The sequence below is a fragment of the Muscardinus avellanarius genome (genome assembly GCF_963383645.1).
Source record: "Muscardinus avellanarius genome assembly, chromosome: X".
Classification (NCBI taxonomy): Eukaryota; Metazoa; Chordata; class Mammalia; order Rodentia; family Gliridae; genus Muscardinus; species Muscardinus avellanarius.
In genome coordinates this window covers 55,310,720-55,330,066 of record NC_137792.1, presented here as the reverse complement: position 1 = coordinate 55,330,066, position 19,347 = coordinate 55,310,720, and the positions used below count along the sequence as shown (strand labels likewise).

At 48.4% G+C, this 19,347-nt stretch overlaps 1 protein-coding gene across 1 annotated transcript; it reads right to left on the bottom strand.

The window, feature by feature from the left end:
• On the bottom strand, nucleotides 1-1,123 carry LOC308278922 (melanoma-associated antigen 8-like; the record flags this gene model as incomplete). Its single annotated transcript, XM_080718921.1, is given in 3 exon segments — nucleotides 1-402; nucleotides 404-475; nucleotides 479-1,123. Coding segments are annotated over 3 exon segments (1,119 nt in total).
• Between the last annotated feature and the right edge of the window lie 18,224 nt (nucleotides 1,124-19,347).

Below are 19,347 nucleotides of genomic sequence, written 5' to 3'. Positions count from 1 at the left end.
CTAATTATAAAGGTGATTTCTCTCTTCAACCAGAGAGTGAAGAATGAGCCGAATTTCACATGAGTTAGTTAGGCAAAGCTGCTGGATATTTCCCTGGTCATTCCCCTGGCCCTGGAACATTCTTTGACATGCAAGGGCCATGAGTATTTCTGGCTTGTGCTCATCTCTCAACGCCTCTTCATACAGGGAAGGGTAAGATCTAGGATCACTCCCATGGAACTCAGCCCAATACTTAAGGACCTTCATCTTGCTGGTTTCAGCATGGGCCCGCAAACCCCACAGGAACTCATAGGAAGCACGATTTCTGCCAGGTACCTGCTGATACTCCAGGTACTGTTCCTGAACCAGATCTTCAGTGATGAGCTTCCTGGGATCCCCATAGATGAAGTGCTTCACCTCAACAATATACCCCCATCACACTCTGCGCTTCCCAGACAACCTCCTCACTCGCATGACCACCCTCCATGAAAATGATTTAGAGGACTGTTATCAGGAGGCCTGTCTTGGGCATGCTCTGCTCGTCGCTGTGCATCCCATCATAGGCCAGTCCCAAAGCATTGACAAGGATGTAGGAGTGGCCTGGGGATATCACTTGCTTGACATTAATGCCAAAGACCAGATGCATGCACTCAGAAGCTTTCCTGAAGATTATGGGGAAGCGGTCCTGGTAATTTTTGATGACGCTATTCAGCATTTCTGCTGTGTTGACTGTCATTTTTATTCGATACTTGCGGAGCAGGAAATGCACTAAGTCAGCCATCTTCGCATCCAACATGTCTTGTCGCAAGAGCTCGGGGTCTTGCGGGTCTCCCCAGGGTAACTGCTCTTCCTCTTCTTGTCTGTGGGAGCCTTCACTGCATTGGATCCATGGAGTGGAAGCCAGGACAGTAAGGAGAGAGGGTGCTCTCTGAGGACTCTGTGGACAAATTGGTCTGACCGCAGCAGGCACCACCCTCAGGGTGGCTGGCTTCAGAATGGTGAAGGTGGAGGAGGTAGTGGTACAGGCTGTGTGTACCACCTCCTCAGCCCCGAAAACCTGGACATCCAGCACACCTGGTGTCCTCCTTTGGGCCTCAGTGCCAAACTTGGGCTTGCAGTGCAGATCCTGAGTATGAGGCAACATGGTTCTCCTTGGGGACAGTAGTCAAGACAGCGGGCAGGACCTCACAGGCCTGGGTCAACTGCACCTCCTGCAGTTATAAGCTGTCTTATAAGCTGACAACTGTGCTTATTGGGGATCTCATGTAGGCCTGATACAAGTCTTCTCCTTGGGTGGTGCTCTAGGGCTACAAAGGTTTCTGTACTCCTGGTAGAACTGTGCCTTGGGTACCTGTAGGAAAAAGGGGAGGCTTATCAGGGTGCAGCCATCCTACTGAACACAAGGTCCCAGGACTGAGAGCAGGGCTTCTCCAGCCCAGTGCTGTGGGTTTCCTGTGTACGATTGTGTGTGGCCCCTGGTACACCTTCAGTGTGTGCACCTTACCAGAACTCCTCCCGCTGCCTGGGCCTCCTCTGTTCTGTGACCTGAGGATACTGCCTCAGAACAAATCCTTCACCTGCTGGTTCTTAGAGCTCTGGTAAGAAGCTATGAGGGGCCCTTCATGCTACAGAAAGCAGGCACAACCATGGCCCGCACTGGCCCATACAGGAGGAATAGGATGGACTCTGTGAGGTCCCCACAGTTCTGGGATATATGGTGCTCTCTGTGCTAATTCTGGGTCCTGAATTTTCCCCAGATAGAGCCTGGATCTCTTTACTGGCTGGCCTAAGGCAAACTTTTGGAACAAATGTCAACTTCCTAGAGACAGACCCAAAGGCAATGAGGGGGCCCTAAACCATGGACACACATTTGCCCAGTGGTGACAGAAAGAGGTGGACAAAACCAGTGGGGCTCATGTGTGCCAAGATGGGGCAACTTATTTCTCCTCACCTTGATGAAAGGCAAGATTTAGTGCTTCCCCTCTGATGAACTGAGGCCATCTTCCTTACACCAAAGCCCTGTCTCTGTCAGATCCGCAAAGGGGAAGTGAGGGGAATGAGAAGCCCAGGCTCCCACAGTGCCTGGGTCTGTCCCCAGTCGATGGAAAGGAAAAGGTGGTGTTGGGGTCCCATGTGTTCGAATGAGGGATTCTCTGTCTTCATCTTGAACGTGGTTGGACTTGCGATACTTCCCTACTGACCTAATTCCAGCTCCCCCTACAAAGTCCTTTGCTTCCCTGAGGCAAATGAGCCAGCAATAAAGACAGGGGCTGCCTAGGCTTCCTGGGCTGACAGAAGCCACAGGGCAGATGTCTGAGGGACACCTGTCTGTGTTCTGGGCTGCAGTACTCTCAATCCTTCCTCACGTTCTGCATCCTTTACTCTTGGCACATCCTGGAAACCCTTTGTCTATAAACATGATGTTGTGTGCCAACTTGGGATCTTCCTTACACTTCACATTTCTCACCGCCCTGAGCACCCCAGGACTCTCAGAAGCAAGTAGATGCAGAATTTCATTTCTCCTGTGAGGTCTCTCCAGGGCCAGGGTCATAGGCGAACTTATATCCTCCTTTAGTTAATTCATCTTACTCCTCCTCTTCCTTACCCATACCTAGTCTGAGATGAAATGACATCTCCCCTTCAGGCTAAGACCTGATCCCAATACTCTCATCTTCCTGCCTGTGGTAGAAGTGAGTATGCCATTTAGGGCCTCCCAGAGCTGACCACAGGGGACAGGTAGACCCGGTGGAATCCTTTGCATCGGGGGGGGGGATAATATTAATTATAACAAAGTGTTCATGCCTTGGGGTTGGCAGATCCTGTGATTCTTCCCTGTGATAACTATTTGGGGTTCCCATTGCTGACCTGTCATCACCTCTTGGACCAAAGTCCTTACCCTCAAGAGACTTTCCACAACCTAGCATCAGGCAAAAATGAAACCAAGTATTTCCAGGCACCCTGGCTGCCCCCCCCCTCACCCTAGGATTTCTAATAGGGGAAGGAAGGCTCGTTGATGTTCCTTCTGTTTGAGGTGTTCCATACTTTCAGTCCTCATTAGAATTACTCACCTTGATTCCTGGCAGATACTGAACACTTCTCACTTCTGACCAGATGTGGCTCTTCTGCTCTCCCGATGTCTCCTTTCACCAAGACCTCACCTCCCTGATACTAAAGGGACAGAAGTGAGGATATAGCACATTTAGACACCACTGTGTGGGGTGTCCCCAAGGCTGACAAAATGAGAAGGTTCCAGGGATTTCTTCCTTTGTGGCTTCAATGTATCCATATTTAAACCTCACAGGGTCTGAGCTCTTTCCCCTCTGTGGACCTGTGGATACATCCTCATAGGCCAAAGCTACCATTCCCTGCAGACCCCAGAGGAGGAAGTGTGTGGTGGCATGAATTCCTTGCTGCCCTGCCAGGAGATACCCTGGAGGCTGAGAGCAGAAAATTTCCTATTCCTAGTATCCGGGGTCTTCTTGGTCATCTCTCAAGGCTCTGGGACTCTTCCTTCTGCCGACCTGAGAGCATACTATACAGACCAAGCTTAAGCCTCCCTAACACCCAAGAAGCAGAAGAGAAAATGCCCTCTATCAGGCCACCTTACCCAGTGCTTCCCAGCGTAGATGGTAGTGTGAAGGCACCCTTCTGATCTGTAGTGGAATGCCCCCTCAATCCTTCAAGTCCTCCCCTCGAATCTTGAGGGAAGCCCTACTCCGCTGATAACCTGAGCACTCCTCCCTCAGATTCCAGAGTCAGAGTGCAGGCTCTGATCTCAGTCTGAAAAGCAGGGTCTGGCTGGGCCCCTTTTTTGTGTCCTAATCCACTCAGTCCTCTCTCATTACTCACCTTGAATGCCAACAGGACCTGTTCCTTCTACAATTCCCCTAAGCTCCCTCAGATTCAGATTCCAAAGACATAAAACAGATACCTGCAGCAACCCTACACCAGGAGTACTTCTAGGGCTGATGGTAGTGGTGAGGCTAGGCTATGTCCAAGGTCATCATCTCAGTCCTCCCTCAGTCCTGTCCTCAATACCCAGTAGGCCTAGGACCCTACCTCGCCTCACATGAGGATAGGCCTCTTCTAAGAAACCCCTATAAAACTCAGACACCGATGCACAAGGCAGGAATCACGTGCCTCTTATCTCTCTAGGGGGAATCCCTGAACTCTAAGCAGAGGCTGTGTGTGTGTGTGTGTGTGTGTGTGTGTGTGTGTGTGTGTGTGGTCCTCGCTGTTCTGGAGCATTTGATACCCTCTTCTCTCAACAAGGACTTTCCCAGTCACAGACCACAAACTGTGGACGTTAATTTAAGGACTGCACATCTAGCCCTCATGCCTGGAATTTCCCAAGACTAACATCAGTGGCAGAGAAGGATTCTGTAGGGCTTCTGTACTGGGATGGAGTAGGTGCCCTCATTCCTCTCTCTGGCTCCTCTCTTTGGTTCCTGGCAGATCCTGGTCCTCAATCCTCAGCTGCCCTGACTATTCTCTATTCTGATTCCAAGCGTTCCTGAGATGAGAGGGCAGGGCTCACCCCTACACATCATGCCTGTGCGCCTGCAGGGCTTACCACAGAGGCAGACTTGAATACCTCTGTCTGGGGTGATGCTTCTTTATCCCTGAGCATGTCAACTTGTATGTGATTTTTTGTTTGTTTGTTTGTTTGTTTGTTTTGGGGTTGAGGTTAGTTTTTATTTGGTGTTGGGTATTGAACCATGGGTTTTATGCAAACCAGGCAAGTTGCTCTACCACTGAACTCTGCCCATAGTACTTATCTTGACCCTGAACAGAGACAAGGTCCTGTCTACTCTGCAAATCTTAAGTGGGGGCATCAGAAAAAGGTCCTCAAAAATTTCTGATGCTCCAGTGTAAATCCCAGTTGACCTCACATCCTACAACATACCTGGGGACTCACAGGTCTGAGAGTAGGGGAAAACTTGGCTTCACTCAGGCCCTTCCCTGTTATTCTCCTTTGGGTTCCTCACATCAATCCCTTTCAAGACCTAGAATACCACCCCTCATTTATATACCAGTTTGTGCTCCCCTGAGACTAAGGCTCTGACTGATAGATCCTGTGAAGCACACAAGGATGAGGGTGGTTTGCCTGAGAAGTCTGACCCCAGGCACAGAACAATGCTTTCATTTTTGTCTAACCCCCTTCCCCAAGGTGGAAATCAGTGGATGTCACATCTAGTAATGAGTTGGGGCCTCCCAGGGCCAAGAGGTGGGGCCTACTCTGATTCTGTGCAGTGAGGATTAGGGGAGGACCAAAATCCTCTCTTGGCTTCTCAAGTTGGTTCCTGGCAGAGCCTGGATCCTTGTCCTCTATGTACCTGTGTCTGATCCTCTCAGTCCAAGGTTCTGATTGCCACGTCCCAACAGAATAAGAAGGGTAGGGGTTTGCTTGAGAATTCTTTCCCTGGTATGCCAAGCTGAAAACAGAAGCAGGCCTGGACTATTTGGAGATCCTACACCTGGGTTGAGTGGGGCTTCCTTAGTTGGCCCTCAGATCTCACTTTCACCTTAAGACAGAACCCAGATTCTCTCCCTTCTGTTGACCTGAAGCTCAGATGTCAGGCAAAGGACAGTAACTTCCAGGGTCCTCAAAGGGAGAAGGGGTTCCTTGCAAAATTATTTTGCTAAGGCACAGGACTGCCAACAGAAAAAGACCTAGATTTTGTGGGGAACCTTCAACTTGGATGTGGGTTTGTCAGTCCACCTTTGGCTCTTACACTGACCTGTACACACAGCCCAAGAGGTTTCTTCTCTACTCATTTAAACTCTGGAATGCAGGCAAAAGCCAGGACTCCCAGTGTCCACTGAGGTAGAAGGGGTTCCACTGACCCTCTGTGCTCTTCCAACCCTAACCTCAGGGCTTGGGCAAAAGAGCAAATCTCAGGGTCCCCTGAGGCAGAAGAGGTTCACCACGTATTTTGGCAATTGTGTAGTGCACAGCTAAGGGGCTGGGTTGTTTGGGGGGACCCTCTGCATGGAAAGGGGCCCCCTCTCTCTACTCTCAGCTCACCCCTAGACCCTTGACAGCACCCACACCCTCCTGTTACACTGATCTAAAGTGAAGATCTCATGCAAGGTTAATAAGTCCCGGGGGGTATTGGGGCAGAAAGGGTTCTCCTAATAACTGTGCCCCCAGGATGCAGACCTGACATCAGAACCAGGCCTAGATAGTTATAGGACCATCTACATGAACTTGGGTTTCTTCTTTTTCCCCTCAGCTCCTATTTGTTCCCTAGAAAGGTATCTACATCTCTCTGATCCATGGACCACAGACAAAAGCCACAACTCCCAAGATCCCTTGAGTGAGAAGGAGTTCACCTAAGAACTGTGACCCCACGATGCAGCTGTGGCAAACAGAAGCAGACCTAGATTCCTCAGGTACCTTCTACATGATGTGGGGTTTCCTATGTCTGACCTCAACTCCCACCTTGACCCATAAAATGAAACAGGGCCCTGTATGTTTCTCCAATGGGAAGGGGGGAACACACACAAAGGCTGTAGCCAGAAGGAACCCTGAAGCAGAAGGGGTTCGCCTAAAAACTGTACCCTTTTCTGGTGCATGGCAGAGAATATTGACCATCTTGAGCTGTTTGAGAACTTTCTGCATACGGTGGGTTTTCCTCCTTATCCTGAGCTATCAACCTGACCACTGGACAATACTAGATACTTCCTTGATTCAACCAACTGGAATCCCAGACCGCTGTCAAGGGAGGAAGCACCAAGGGTCCCCAGATGTAGAAAGGGTTCTTTGTGGGAAACAGTTGTAAGTCTAAAAAATATTGGCTTAAGAGCTGGGCATGGTGGCACATGCTTGTAATCCCAGTATTTGGGAGGCTACACAGGAGGATCGCGGTTTGTGGACAGCCTCAGCTACTTAATAAGGCCCTTTGCAACTCAGTGAGACCCAGTTTCAAAATTTTAAAAAAGAATAAAAAGGGGGCTGGGGGTGTAGCTCAGAGGTAGAATGCTGGGTTCCATCCCCAGTACCACAAACATATATATATATATATATATATATATATATATATATATATATATGCATGTATATTGGTTTCAGAATTTATACCATCTGCCATCTGCATTACTTTGGCAGAAGACTGCCTTTCTTGAGGGAACTGAAGACAGTAACCTTGGTGCCCCTTTGCTATTGAAGCTATTTCCTTGTGTTTTAATGTAACTTTTGCTTGTTTTGCTTAACGGTAGAAGACCACCAGAAGAAGATATCTGAAGACAGCAACCTCTGTCACTCTTGCAAAAATTGTCAGATAAAAACTTATCTTCTAAAGCAGTTTGAACCCAGTGCTCTACTCCTTAGCCAGAAACAATGATTTTATGACCCAGCCTTAATTCTGTAAACCTGTAATAAAAGAAAGAGCTGAGCTTTGATTTCTTGCCTTCTCCTTCTCCCCTCTCTGAGAGCAGGAATAAAGTCTCAAGAGCATTTTTTTCATCATGTCATCCCACATATTTCACAGGGCATTTGGTGCCCTGGGTAAAGAGGAACACACCAGAGAATCAGAGTTGTGAGCCACTTGGAGAAAGAGAGAGAGAGAAGAGAGAAGAAAGAGGGTGAGAGTAAAAAAGAGGGAGGGAAGGAGGGGAGAGTGGGAAAGAGAGGGAGGAGAGAGGGAGAAGGAAAGAGAGAGGGAGAAAGAGGGGGAGGGAGAGAGAGAGGGAGAGAGAGACACACACACATCAGAGAATTCAGAGTCATGAGCCATTTGTTGAGAGAGAGAAGCCAGTCAGTCCCATGTACTTCATTCCAGCAAGGGACTGTGGCACCTGCTTGCGAGGGTCTCCAATGTGTGGATATTTTAGTGAGAGGTTTCCTATATGGATAATAGTCTGGTCAGGGAGCAGCAGGTTTTTTTTAATAATCCAGTATTGCCCGCAGTTCACACATAGATGAACCTTAGCTTTAGGAGTATGGGAGCTAGGCAGAGCTGCTCCATACTCTATTTCTCAGGGGCCTGAGCCCCCAACCCCACTAGAAGGTGAGTTGACTTTTTAAAATTTAATCTTATTTTATGCAGAACTGTGGATTGAACTCAGGGGCATTCTACCTCTTGGCTACAATCCCCCAGTCCTATTTTTTATTCTTTATTTTGAAACAGGGTCTCACTAACTTGTGGAGAGACTCACTAAATTGCTGAGGCTGGCCACAAACTTGTCATCTCCTGTATCAGCCTCCCCAGTACTGGATTACAAGCTTGTGCCACCAGGCCTGAGGCCCCAACCATACTAGAGGGCATACCTCTAACTCCACCTCTCTCCTCCTCCTCCACCACCACCACCACCACCTCCCTCCTCCTTCTCCCTCCCTCCCTCCCTCCTCCTCCTCCTCCTCCTCCTCCTCTTCCTCCTCCTCCTCCTCTTCCTTCTCGAGTTAGGATACTGTTTGCCCAAGGAGAAAGTTTTTCTTGCCACTTCCCCCTGGCCTTTACTTGCCATCTACCTTGTCTACCCTATGAAGACTTTTGAAAGATCAGAGCTGTAATAGCTGCCTGCTTATGAGAGGCTGCTATCACTAAAAGAACAACAACTACTACAAAACCCCAAAACACTGGCATTCCCTCTCATCAGGACTCAAGGGCAAAATCAGAGACATAAGTCTTTGTTCTTTCAGGTATTTTATTTATTTTTTGGTAGTATTGGGGTTCCTGGAAGCCCTTCTACCTCCGGGCTACACTCCCAGACCTATTTTTGCATTTTTATTTGGAAACAGGGTCTCCTAAGCCAGCGTGCGTAGCTGGCTTCGAACCTGCGCGATCCTCCTGTCTCTGCCTCGCAAGCGCGGGGATTACAAGCGTGCGCCACCACGCCTGGCTTCTTTCAGGTATTTTAAGAGTTAAAATGAAGCATAACAAAACTGACATATTAAAAAATCTTTAAAGCTATATCATTCAACTATAAGTTAATCCATACTCAAGATAATGTACAGCTTTTGGAATATGATGTGCAATGCATGCCTCAGACTTTAAAATATTTAAATCATGCTATCACTAATAACTTAGCCCTTGAGAACATATTCTATAAGTAGAAATTTAAAAAAAACTTAGAAATAAGGGGAAAAACCTAGCTTTTATTTCCTGGCTTGGCCCTAATGAAAATTTTAAAATGATGGTTTAGTCTATAAAAAAAAATTGGAAAAATAACAAAAATCCAAATATTCAGGTTTTCCTCACTAAAAAATAAGCAGTGGCAATGTCTGATGTAGAGTCTGTCTTATGGTGATAAGTAGCCACCTAAAACTATGTTTTAGTGTCAGCCTTGATTGGTGTGACCCTGCCCCATTAATTCCCTGTTACACAGTCTTCCAGTTTTTGTCCACTTTATAATCTATTACTTACTGATACAAAATAGAAATCTGTAATAGGTTGTGTTTCAATATCTGAAACTTTAAATCTGATGCTATGTTTAGTACCCTATCTGTAAAAATACAGAAGGAGTTTGCCTAAAAATTGTGTCCCGCCTCCTCTGGAGGCGAGACTGGCCCCAGAAGCAGGCCTAGACTGTTCGGGTGGGATTTCCTCCATCCACCCACGTCTCCCACCTGAACCCCTGGACAGGGAACCAGCCCTTTTCAGCACCCTTGACAACGAGAAGCTGGGAAAACGCTCAGGCTGCCTTCTGGGGCAGAAGGGGGTTCCCTGGAAATACTCCGTCCCTGTGTCCTCTGGAATGGAAGGCTGGCCATGCCAGCTCACACAGACTGTTCTTGGACTTTGACAGACTGTAGGGTTTCCTCTGTCCACCCTCAGCTCCTACCCAAACCCTTGGACAGAGACTCTGCCTCCGCCAAAGGACCACTTGAAGGTGGAAGTGGTTCCCCTGTATTTCTCCTGTCAGGCTGACACGGGCCTCCACTGTTTGGGACTTTCTGGAGCTTCCTTAGTCCACTCCCAGCTCACACCTTGACCCCTGCCTGAGCCCCAGCTGTGCTCCTGGCACTGGCCTGAAGGCTGGAGCTCAATCAAGGCTCCTAGCTGGCGCTCCTACCTGAGGCGGATGGGGTTAGCCCAAGAATTGTGTCTGCCGGTGAAGTGGTCTGGCCTCAGAAACAGGCCTGGACTGTTCGGTGACTCTCTACGTGAGGTGGTGTTTCCTCTGTCCACCCTCAGCTCTTACTTGGACCGCTAGATGGAGAACCAGCCCTCTCAGTGCCCTTGAAAGTTGAAGTTTGGAACCCACACAGGCCGCACAGAATTCTCCTTCCGCCTCGGGGCGGAAGGGGTTCCCCTGAAAACCCTTCCTCTTTGGCTCACACCTTCAGGAAGGAAAGCTGGCCGCATAGACTGTTCACAGAGCTTGACCAGAGATGGGGTTTCCTCCCTCCACCCTCAACTCTCCCCTTCTCCACTTTGGGGCCCGTCACCTCTCTGATTGGCCAACTTGAATGATTGGGAACCCCACGCTGAGGCCGAAACTCCGCCTCTCCTGGTTTCCAGACGGAAGCCTAAGGAGATTCCCTGATAAGTCTTTCCCTGGGTGCAGGGCTGGCCGTAGAGGTTGGACAGGATGCTTTGGGGCCCTCTAGGTGGGGTGGGGCGTCTTCAGTCCACCTCCAGCTTTTATCTTGACACTTAGTGGGCCCAGGACTCCTCCATCCTCTAACCTCCTCTAAGCGCAAACCTCAGAACAAGGCCCTCACCTCTGAAGAAGGAACTCAAGGAACTCAGCGCCCCTCACTCATGGCGAAGTGCCCTGGTCCTCCCAGGGCTCCCCGGGTCAGAAACTGATTCCATGGGCCACCCGCCACCCTTCCAGTGCTTCTGTTTCCTAGAGGAGCTGGACCTCCTTCCTGAGAACACCTGGGTCCACTACACCCCCCACCAAGCTCAGAGTTTCCTGAGGGTCAAATGCTGTGGTTGAGTTACAAGTGGGCCTGGTTTCCAGCCTGGCCTGACCTCAAGGGCCCAGATGAACGGGGAGCGGTGGGGGGACTTTTCTCCGGGTTGGGGTAATCCTCTAATTCCTCCCTAGGGATCCTCGCCTTGATACCTGGAAGAGCCTGGACCCCTCTCCCAATCCTGTGCCTAACATGGACCACTTCCCTTGGTCTCCCTAAGTCCCCTGAGGTGAAAGTTGGAGGCATAGGAGTGGTCAGGTTGACAATGCTGCTGTCCAGGATCTTCCAGGGCAGACCCACAGGGCCCAAGCCATATGCCCCTGATGAGCCCCTGAAGCCTGCCCTCAGGAAAAGGCCCGAATCCCCAGAGTCCACTGAGTCGGAGGAGGAGCCTCTGAATTCTGCCCCTGGGTGGAGGGCTAGCAACAGAGGTCAACCTGGACTATTTGAGGACACTCTACCTGGGTGGGAAATTCCTCAGCTCACACCTTGCTCCCTACGTAAGCCTCAGCTGTCCTTGTGGCCTGTACCTGAAGCCCAGAGTTCCTAACCAGAGGGAGTACTGAGGCGGAAGTGGTTTGCCTAAGAATTTTGTTGCTTCCCTCCCACGTGGGTCAGGCCTCAAAAGTATCCCTGGACTGTTCAGGGGACCATCTGCCTGAGGTGAAGATTCCTCCGTCCACCTTTGGCTTCCACCTGGACCCCTGGGTAGGAAATCAACGCTGTCAGTGACTTGAAGCAGGGAACATACACAGACCTCCCTCTAAGGAGGAGGGGGTTTCCCTGAAAACCTTCTGTACCTCCTTTCGTCTTTTCTCCTGGATAGAAGGATGGACACAAGGGTCCACACAGACTGTTGCCGGAACTTGACTGAGGGTAGAGTTTCCTCTGTCCACCCTCAGCTCTCGCCTGGACCCCAATAGATCCTGGGACCTCTCCACTCAACCGGCCTGATTGATCATATACTCCAGGCCAAATCCAGCACACAACACATCCCCATAACCAGGGGGAAGCAGAAAGGGTTCCTCTGACCAAGTCTTCCCTGAGGTTCAGGGCTGCCATGGAGGTTGGCCTGCGAGGTTTCCGCCACTCTAGGAAGAGTAGGGTATCCTCAGTCCACCTTCAGCTCTCACCCTGACCTGGCTAGGGACTTCCTCGGTGTCTTCAGCTCGCACCTCAGCCCCTGCCTGAGTCCTGGCGGTCTTGTAGTACTGACCTGAAGCTCGCGGTTCCTAACTGGCCGAACTCCCTGAAGTGGAAGCGGTTCTCCTATGAATTGTGTCCTTGCTGACCCAGGAGGCGGTTCTGTCCCTGGAATCAGACCTGGAATGTTCGGGGGACCCTCTCCCTGAAGTGGGGTTTTCTCTGTTTGCCCTTGGTTTCCACCTGGACCCAGCTACACGTGGCCAGCCTGAAGCCAGGAGCTCAGGCAGAGGCCGGGACTCACAGGCCACACTACGAGGCGAAATTGGCTCACCTCAGAATTCTCCTGCCAGTATGTATGACTGGCCACATGGACCACCACTGTTTGAGGACTTTCTTGAGCATTCCCAGTTCACTTTCAGGTCTCACTTTGAGCCCCTGCCGGAGCTTGAACCATCCTTGTGGCACTGACCTGAATCCAGGAGCTCAATCAAAGCTCCTAACCGGTTGCATGTGCTGAGGCCAAAGAGGTTTGCCAAAGATCTGTGTCCCCCTGGGAGGCGGGTCTGGCCTCAAAATCAGGCCTGAACTGTGTGGCTGATTCTCTATGTGAAGAGCGGTTTTCTCTGTCCACCCTCAACTTCCACTTGGACCCCTGGATGGAGAACCAGCACTCTCATCACTCTCAGAGACATGAAGCTGGGAGGAAATCCTCCCTCGTAATCCACTCGGAGGCGGAAGGGGTTCCCCTGAACATTTCCTCTCTCCCAACCTCCAGGAAACAGGGCTGGCCACACGAGCTCACACAGACTTTATAGACCTTGATTGCGGGTAGGACTGTTTCTACCCACCCTCAGCTCTCACCTCGACCCCAGTAGAGTCTGGGACCTCTCCGCTCGACAGACCTGAATGATTGTGAACCCCAGCCCGAGGTTGGAACTCCCTCCCCTGGAGAGGTGTAAAGGGTTCCCCGGACAATTCTTCTCTAGGGTGCAGGGCTGAACACGAAGGTTTGCCTGGATGGTTTGGGACACTCTAGTTGCGGTGGGGTGTCCTCAATCCACCTGCAGCTCCTACCTTTACCCCTAGAGAGCCCAGAACTTCTCCCTCCTCTAACCTGAAGCACACACCATCAGAACAAGGCCCTCACCAAATTAGACCTCCCAAGAAGGAACTCAGTGACCCTCACCTGTGGCTGAGGGTGGCCTCACCCTATCCTCCATGGACTCACAGGGACATTGATTCTGTGGGGGTCCCACCGTTTTCTCAGAGTTCCTCAGTTTCCTAGCAGAGCTAGAACCCTTCCCGGGATCATCTTAGTTCACCCTCCACCAAGCCCAAGGTTCCCTGATGGTCACAGTGTTAGTAGTGTGGTCAGGTCACAAGTGGGCCTGGATTCTGCTTGGCCTCACCTGAGGGCCAGAGATAGACTCTAGGTTGGGGGGTGTTTCTCTACATACTGGGTTCATTCCCTAATTCCTCTTTCAGGGTCCTTGCCTTGGATCCTGGCAGAACCTGCACCCCCCTCCTGCTTCTACTGTAGTCCACCTCTCTTAGAGGCTCCCTACGACACTGAGGTGGCAGTGGGAGCAGGGGAATGGTCAGGCTGACAGTGCCGCCTGTCTGAGGTTGTTCAGGGCCTACCACATGGCCCAAGCCGATGTGTTCCTAAGAGCTGGAACCGCCCAGGGCTGCCTCCCTGTGTAGCCAACCTGATGTCTGGCCCTCAGGAAAAGGACCTAATCCCCAGGGTCCATGGAATGGGAAGAGGGGCCTCTAAAGTTTGCCCGTGGGTTGCAGGGCTGGCAACAGAGGTTGACCTGGTGTATTTGAGGACACTACCTGGATGGGGACTTCCTCAACCTGCACCTTTACCCCTGCCTGAGCCCCAGCTGTCCTAGTCCTCATGGCACTGACTGAAGTCCTGAGATCAAAGCTCCTATTTCAGGCGGCACCCTGAGGTGGAAGAGGTTTGCTTAAGAAATGTGTCCCCCAGGAGGTGGGTCTAGACTCAGAAGCAGACCCAGATTATTCGGGGGTCCCTCTACCTGAGACGAGGTTCCCATTGTCCACCTACAGTTCCCACATGAACTCTGCATAGGGAACCAGCCCCCTCAGGGCTCTTGATAATGTGAACACGTGGACGCCCCGCCTTGAGGTGGAAGGGGTTCCCTTGAAAATCCTTCGTACTCTGGGGTGGAAGGCTGGACACAGGGACCACACACAGTTTCCAGACAATGACTGAGGGTAGGGTTTCTTCTGTCCACTCTCAGCTCACACCTGGACCCCTGGAAGGAGAACTAGCTCTTTCAGTGCCCTCAACCACGTGAAGGCAGGAACCTACCCAGGTTGCGCCCTCAGGCGGAAGGGTATCCCCTGTGGAGCCTCCTTTCTTTCGTACTCTGGGACACAGGGATGGCCACACTGGCCCACACCGACTGTTCACTGGTCTTGACTGTGGGTGAGACATCCTCTGTTCACATTCTGTTCTCACCTTGGCCCCATACAGCCCCAAAGCTCTCAGTCAACCTGACTGATCTCAACCCCCTGGCCCAGGCCAGAAGTGCCCCTTCATCCCCAGAAGGAGGCAGGAGAATCTCCCCTGACAAGTCTTCCCGGGGTATAGGGCTGTCCACAGAGTTTGCCCTGTGTGGTTTTGGGACCCTCTAGGTGGGGTGGGGAATCCTCAGTCCACCCACTGCTCTCACCTTGACCCACAGAGAGCCCATGACCCTCTTCCTCCTCTAACCTGAAGAGCAGAACTCAGAACATGGCCCGAACCTCAGTATTACCTCCTAAGAAGGAAAGCAGTGACCCACACCTATGATGATGTGCACAGCTCCTTCCAGGACTCACAGGGGTGGAAATTGATTTTGTGGGGGTCCACCCCACCCCACAGGCCTCCTCACAATTTACTAGCAGAGCCTGGCTTCCCTTCCTGTGATCATCTCAGTCCACACCCTCCCCCAAGTCCAGAGTTCCCTGAGGATCACAGTGCGGGTAGTGGTGTGGTCAGGTTACTATGGGGCCTGAGGTTATTAGGGGGCCTGGTGTCTGGCCGGCCTGGCTGCAGGGGCAGTGTTGGACTGGTGGGAGGGGGCGCCTCAATGGGTTGGGATCATCCCCTAATTCCTCTCTCAAGGTTCTCACCTTGGTTCTTGGCAGTAGCTGGCCCACCAGGTCCTAGGTCTACCATAGTCTACCTCTATTGGTCTCCCTGAGTCCCCTGAGGTGGCAGTGGAGGCAGGGGAATCGTCAGGCTCACAATACTTCCTGTGCAGGGTCTTCCAGGGCTGAGGGCAGGGGCAGAGCCACTGTGACCCTGATTGTAGAGGTCTGTTCCAGAAGAAACACCCCTTCCTAGGGTGTCTCTTCACCGGCTGGACACAGACATCTTTCTGAGTCCTTACTTCCAAAAGATTTATGCACAGCAGGGTATTTAAGGAATGTTTGCTTATCCCCCTCTCCTTTCTTCTGCTTTTTTTTTTTTTGGGAGGGGTGTTCTGGGTTGAAACCTGAGTCTTACAAATGCTACGCAGGTGCTCTACCACTCAGCGATTACATTTCCAGGCCTATTTTTATAATTTTGTTTTGAGAAAGGGTCTCGCTAAGTTTCCCAGGCTGGCGTTTCACTTATTTTCTTTCTTCAGTCTCTGGAGTAACTGGGATTACAGGTGTGGAACACTGGACAGGCTAAGGCTTGCTTTTTTAACCTTATCAAATGTGTTCATTTTGCCGGGCGTGGTGGCACATGCTTGTAATTCCTGCGCTTGGGAGGCAGAGACAGGTGGATCGTGCTGGTTCGAAGCCAGCCACGCTGGCTTAAGAGACCCTGTTTCCAAAAATAAAAAAGTATAGAATAGGTCTGAGAGTGTAGCCTGGACGTAGAAGGGCTTCCAGGAACCCCAGTACCACCACCAAAAAAACTCTTCATTTATACTCAGAACTATATGGTACATTCTAACCAACTATTGTGCAGATTATATATATGAGGTGTTAGAGAGCACAACGTGTATATTTACACTATACTTTTGTGTATAGTTTCATAAACATGTATACACATGTATACTGTACCATTATATGTGTAATGTATATGTATTCAATATGGGTGTGTTTATATGTACATGGAAGAGATGTAGTACAGGATATCTACTCTGCTCATGATTCATTCTTACACTTCCTGTTCAATTTTGAGTCCATTCTGTATATTCTGTTAAAATAATGATGTTTTTGAATGGCCAGTCTTCCCCACTAAGGTGGTTTCTGGTGGTAATTACTACTTTCTGGCACCATACTCGAAATATTTTTTTCCTCCTGATATTACCACTGGGATATTAGCATCTGTGGTGTGACGTGTGCCTCAGATTATGAAGGGAAGTTGTGGCAGAACCTTTAAAATTTCCCATTTTGTCCTGTCCTTTGCCATCTATGCAGGTTAAAGGCCCTCCACAATGTCCTTACTGCACAACAATCCCAAACACAAGCACTTCTTCAACACCTTCTTTTTCAAAGATATACTTTTATTAGCGCATTGTAATCGTACATCACAGTGAGGTTTGATGTGATACAAACATAATGCACACCACACTTGGTGTGATTCCCTCTGTATCTGCCTTCCCTTCATGCCACTGTACATGTTAGTGAGCTCTACAGTGATACCTTTATCTATGGACATAACATCATATGAAATGTTGCATTCCTCAAGCCTTCCATTTTCCCCTCTGTACCTCCCTCTTCAATCCTCTTTCACTATTCTACTGGTCTTTCTCCTCAATTATCTGGTCCCCTTTTCTCCTATTTTCTCTCTAGCTTCTACGTAGGAGAGAAGACACATAAACTTTGATGTTCTGAGGCTGACTCAGGGCTTCCTTTTTTAATGTTTTTATGGTACTAGGAATTGAACCCAGAGGATTCTACCACCTAGCTACACCCCCAGACTTATCGATTGGTTGATTGATTACTTATTTATATATTTACTTATTTTGGAAAAGGGGTCTTGCTAGTTTGCCAAGAGCTTCACCAGAATGCTGAAGCTGGTCTCAACCCTGAAATCCTCCTGTCTCAGCCTCACAAGTGCTGGGATTGCAGGCATGCTCCACCACACCCAGGTAATTTGTTTTATTTTGGAACATATTGAAAATGGTATACATTTAGACTGTGTTTTTTGCCTTCTCCCATACATCTCTCCCCTCCGAACATGCTATATTAAAACTTTTTCATATATTTGGAAGTAGCTTCTCCATTAACCAACCTCAACCTTCTTCCTCTCCTATGCTTCCATTCTAGCTTTGCTGAGATTTCCCCTCCATTATCTGGAGTTCCTCTATTACCCACAGTGCTGCCTAGTGTGGGAATATTGGAGAAAACATATGTACCTTATTTTTCTGTGCTTGGCTCATATCACTTAACATAATGTTTTCCAGATCTTTCCATCTTCTTGTGAATGGTATGAATTTTTCTTCTTTATACCTGACCGGAATTCCATTGTGTATATTTCCCATAATTTTGCAATCCATTCATCTATTGATGGAGACCTAGGTTGGTTCCATATTTTGGATATTACAAATTGTGCTGCTATGAACCTAGATATGCATATGTTACTGTAGTTCTCTGATTTCACCCCCTTTGGAAAAATATCCAGGATTGGTAGAGCTGAATCATATGGTCGATCTATTACCAGTTTTCTAAGGAAACTCCACACTGATCTCCATAGTGGCTGAACTAGTTTGCACTACCACCAACAGTGTAAAAGAGTTCTTTCCACATATCCTCACCAGCATTTGTTGTTATTTGATTTCTTTATGCTTGCTACTCTGAATGGGGTTAAATGGAATCTCAGCATAGTTTTAATTTGCATCTCCTTGATGGATAATGACATAGAACATCTTTTCATGTATGTATTGGTCATTTATATCTCTTCTTTTGTGAAGTATCTATTCATTTCAGTTGCCCATATCTTGATTGGGTTATTTCTTTTGCTACTGTAGAGTATTTTGTGCTCTTTGTATATTCTGGTTATTAGCCCTCTATCAGAGTGGTGGCTGGTAAAGATTTCCCATTCTCTAGGATGTCTCTTTAGGTTTTTGTTGGTTTCCTTTGATGAGAAGAAACTTTTTTAGTTTGATCCCATCCCACTTCTTAATTCTTGCTTTAATTTACTGTGCTTTGGAGTTCTTGTTGAGAAAGTTACTGCCTGTGTCTGTATGTTGGAATGTCTAATAAATTCACAGTCTTTAGTCTAATTTCTAAATCTTTGATCCATCTCAAGTTGATTACTGGACACAGCGAGAGGTAAGGATTTAGTTCCATCTTTCTACAAATGGATAGCCAGTTCTCACAGCACTATTTGTAGAAGAGGCTGTCTTCTCTCCAGCATATGAGTTTGGCCCCTTTGTCAAAGATTAATTGACTATAGGTGTATGGGATTCTTTCTGTATCTTCTATTCTGTTCTACTGGTCAGTCGGCCTGTTGTTTGCCAATATCCTGCTGTTTTACTACTATTTCTCTGTAGTATAATTTGAAGCCAGGGATTGTGATGCCTCCTGCATGGTTCTTATTGCTGATAATTGCTTTGGTTATTCTGGGTCTTTTCTTTCTCCACAGAAATTTCATGACTGATTTTTCTAGGTCTATAAAGAATATTGTTGTTATTTTAATGGGATTGCATTGAATCTATAGATCACTTTTGGCAGATTGGCTATTTTGATTATATTTATTCTGCCTATCCATGAGTATGGGAGATCTTTCCATTTTGAAGGTCTTCAATTTCTTTCTTTAATGTTTTATAGTTTTCTTTGTAGAGGTCTTTTACATATTTGGTTAGGTTTATTTCTAGGTATTGTATTGGTTTTGAGGTTAGAGTGACTGGGATTGTTTTATTTCTTTCATTGTGGGTTCATTGTTGGCATAAAGAAAAGCAACTGATTTCTTTAGGTTTATTTTGTATCCTGAGACTTTGCTGAATTGGTAAATCAGCTCCAGAATTCTTTTGGTTGAGTTCTTTGCATCTTCTAGATAAAGGATCATGTCATCTGCAACTAAGGATAGCTTTAATTCCTCTCTTTCTATTTGAATTCCTTTGATTTTGTTTTCTTGTATTATTGCTGTGGCAAGAGTCCCAAGGATTATATTGAAAAGAAGTGGTGATAGTAGTAATTCTTGTCTTTTTCATGATTTTAAGGGGAATTATTGAAGTTTTTCCCCATTCAATATCATGTTGGCTATGGGGTTATTGTATATTGCCTTAATGGTGTTGAAATACATTCAATATGTTCCTTTTATTTCAATTTCCTGCAGTGTTTTTATCATAAATGGGTGTTGGATTTTGTCAAATACTTTTTCAGCATCTATTGATAAG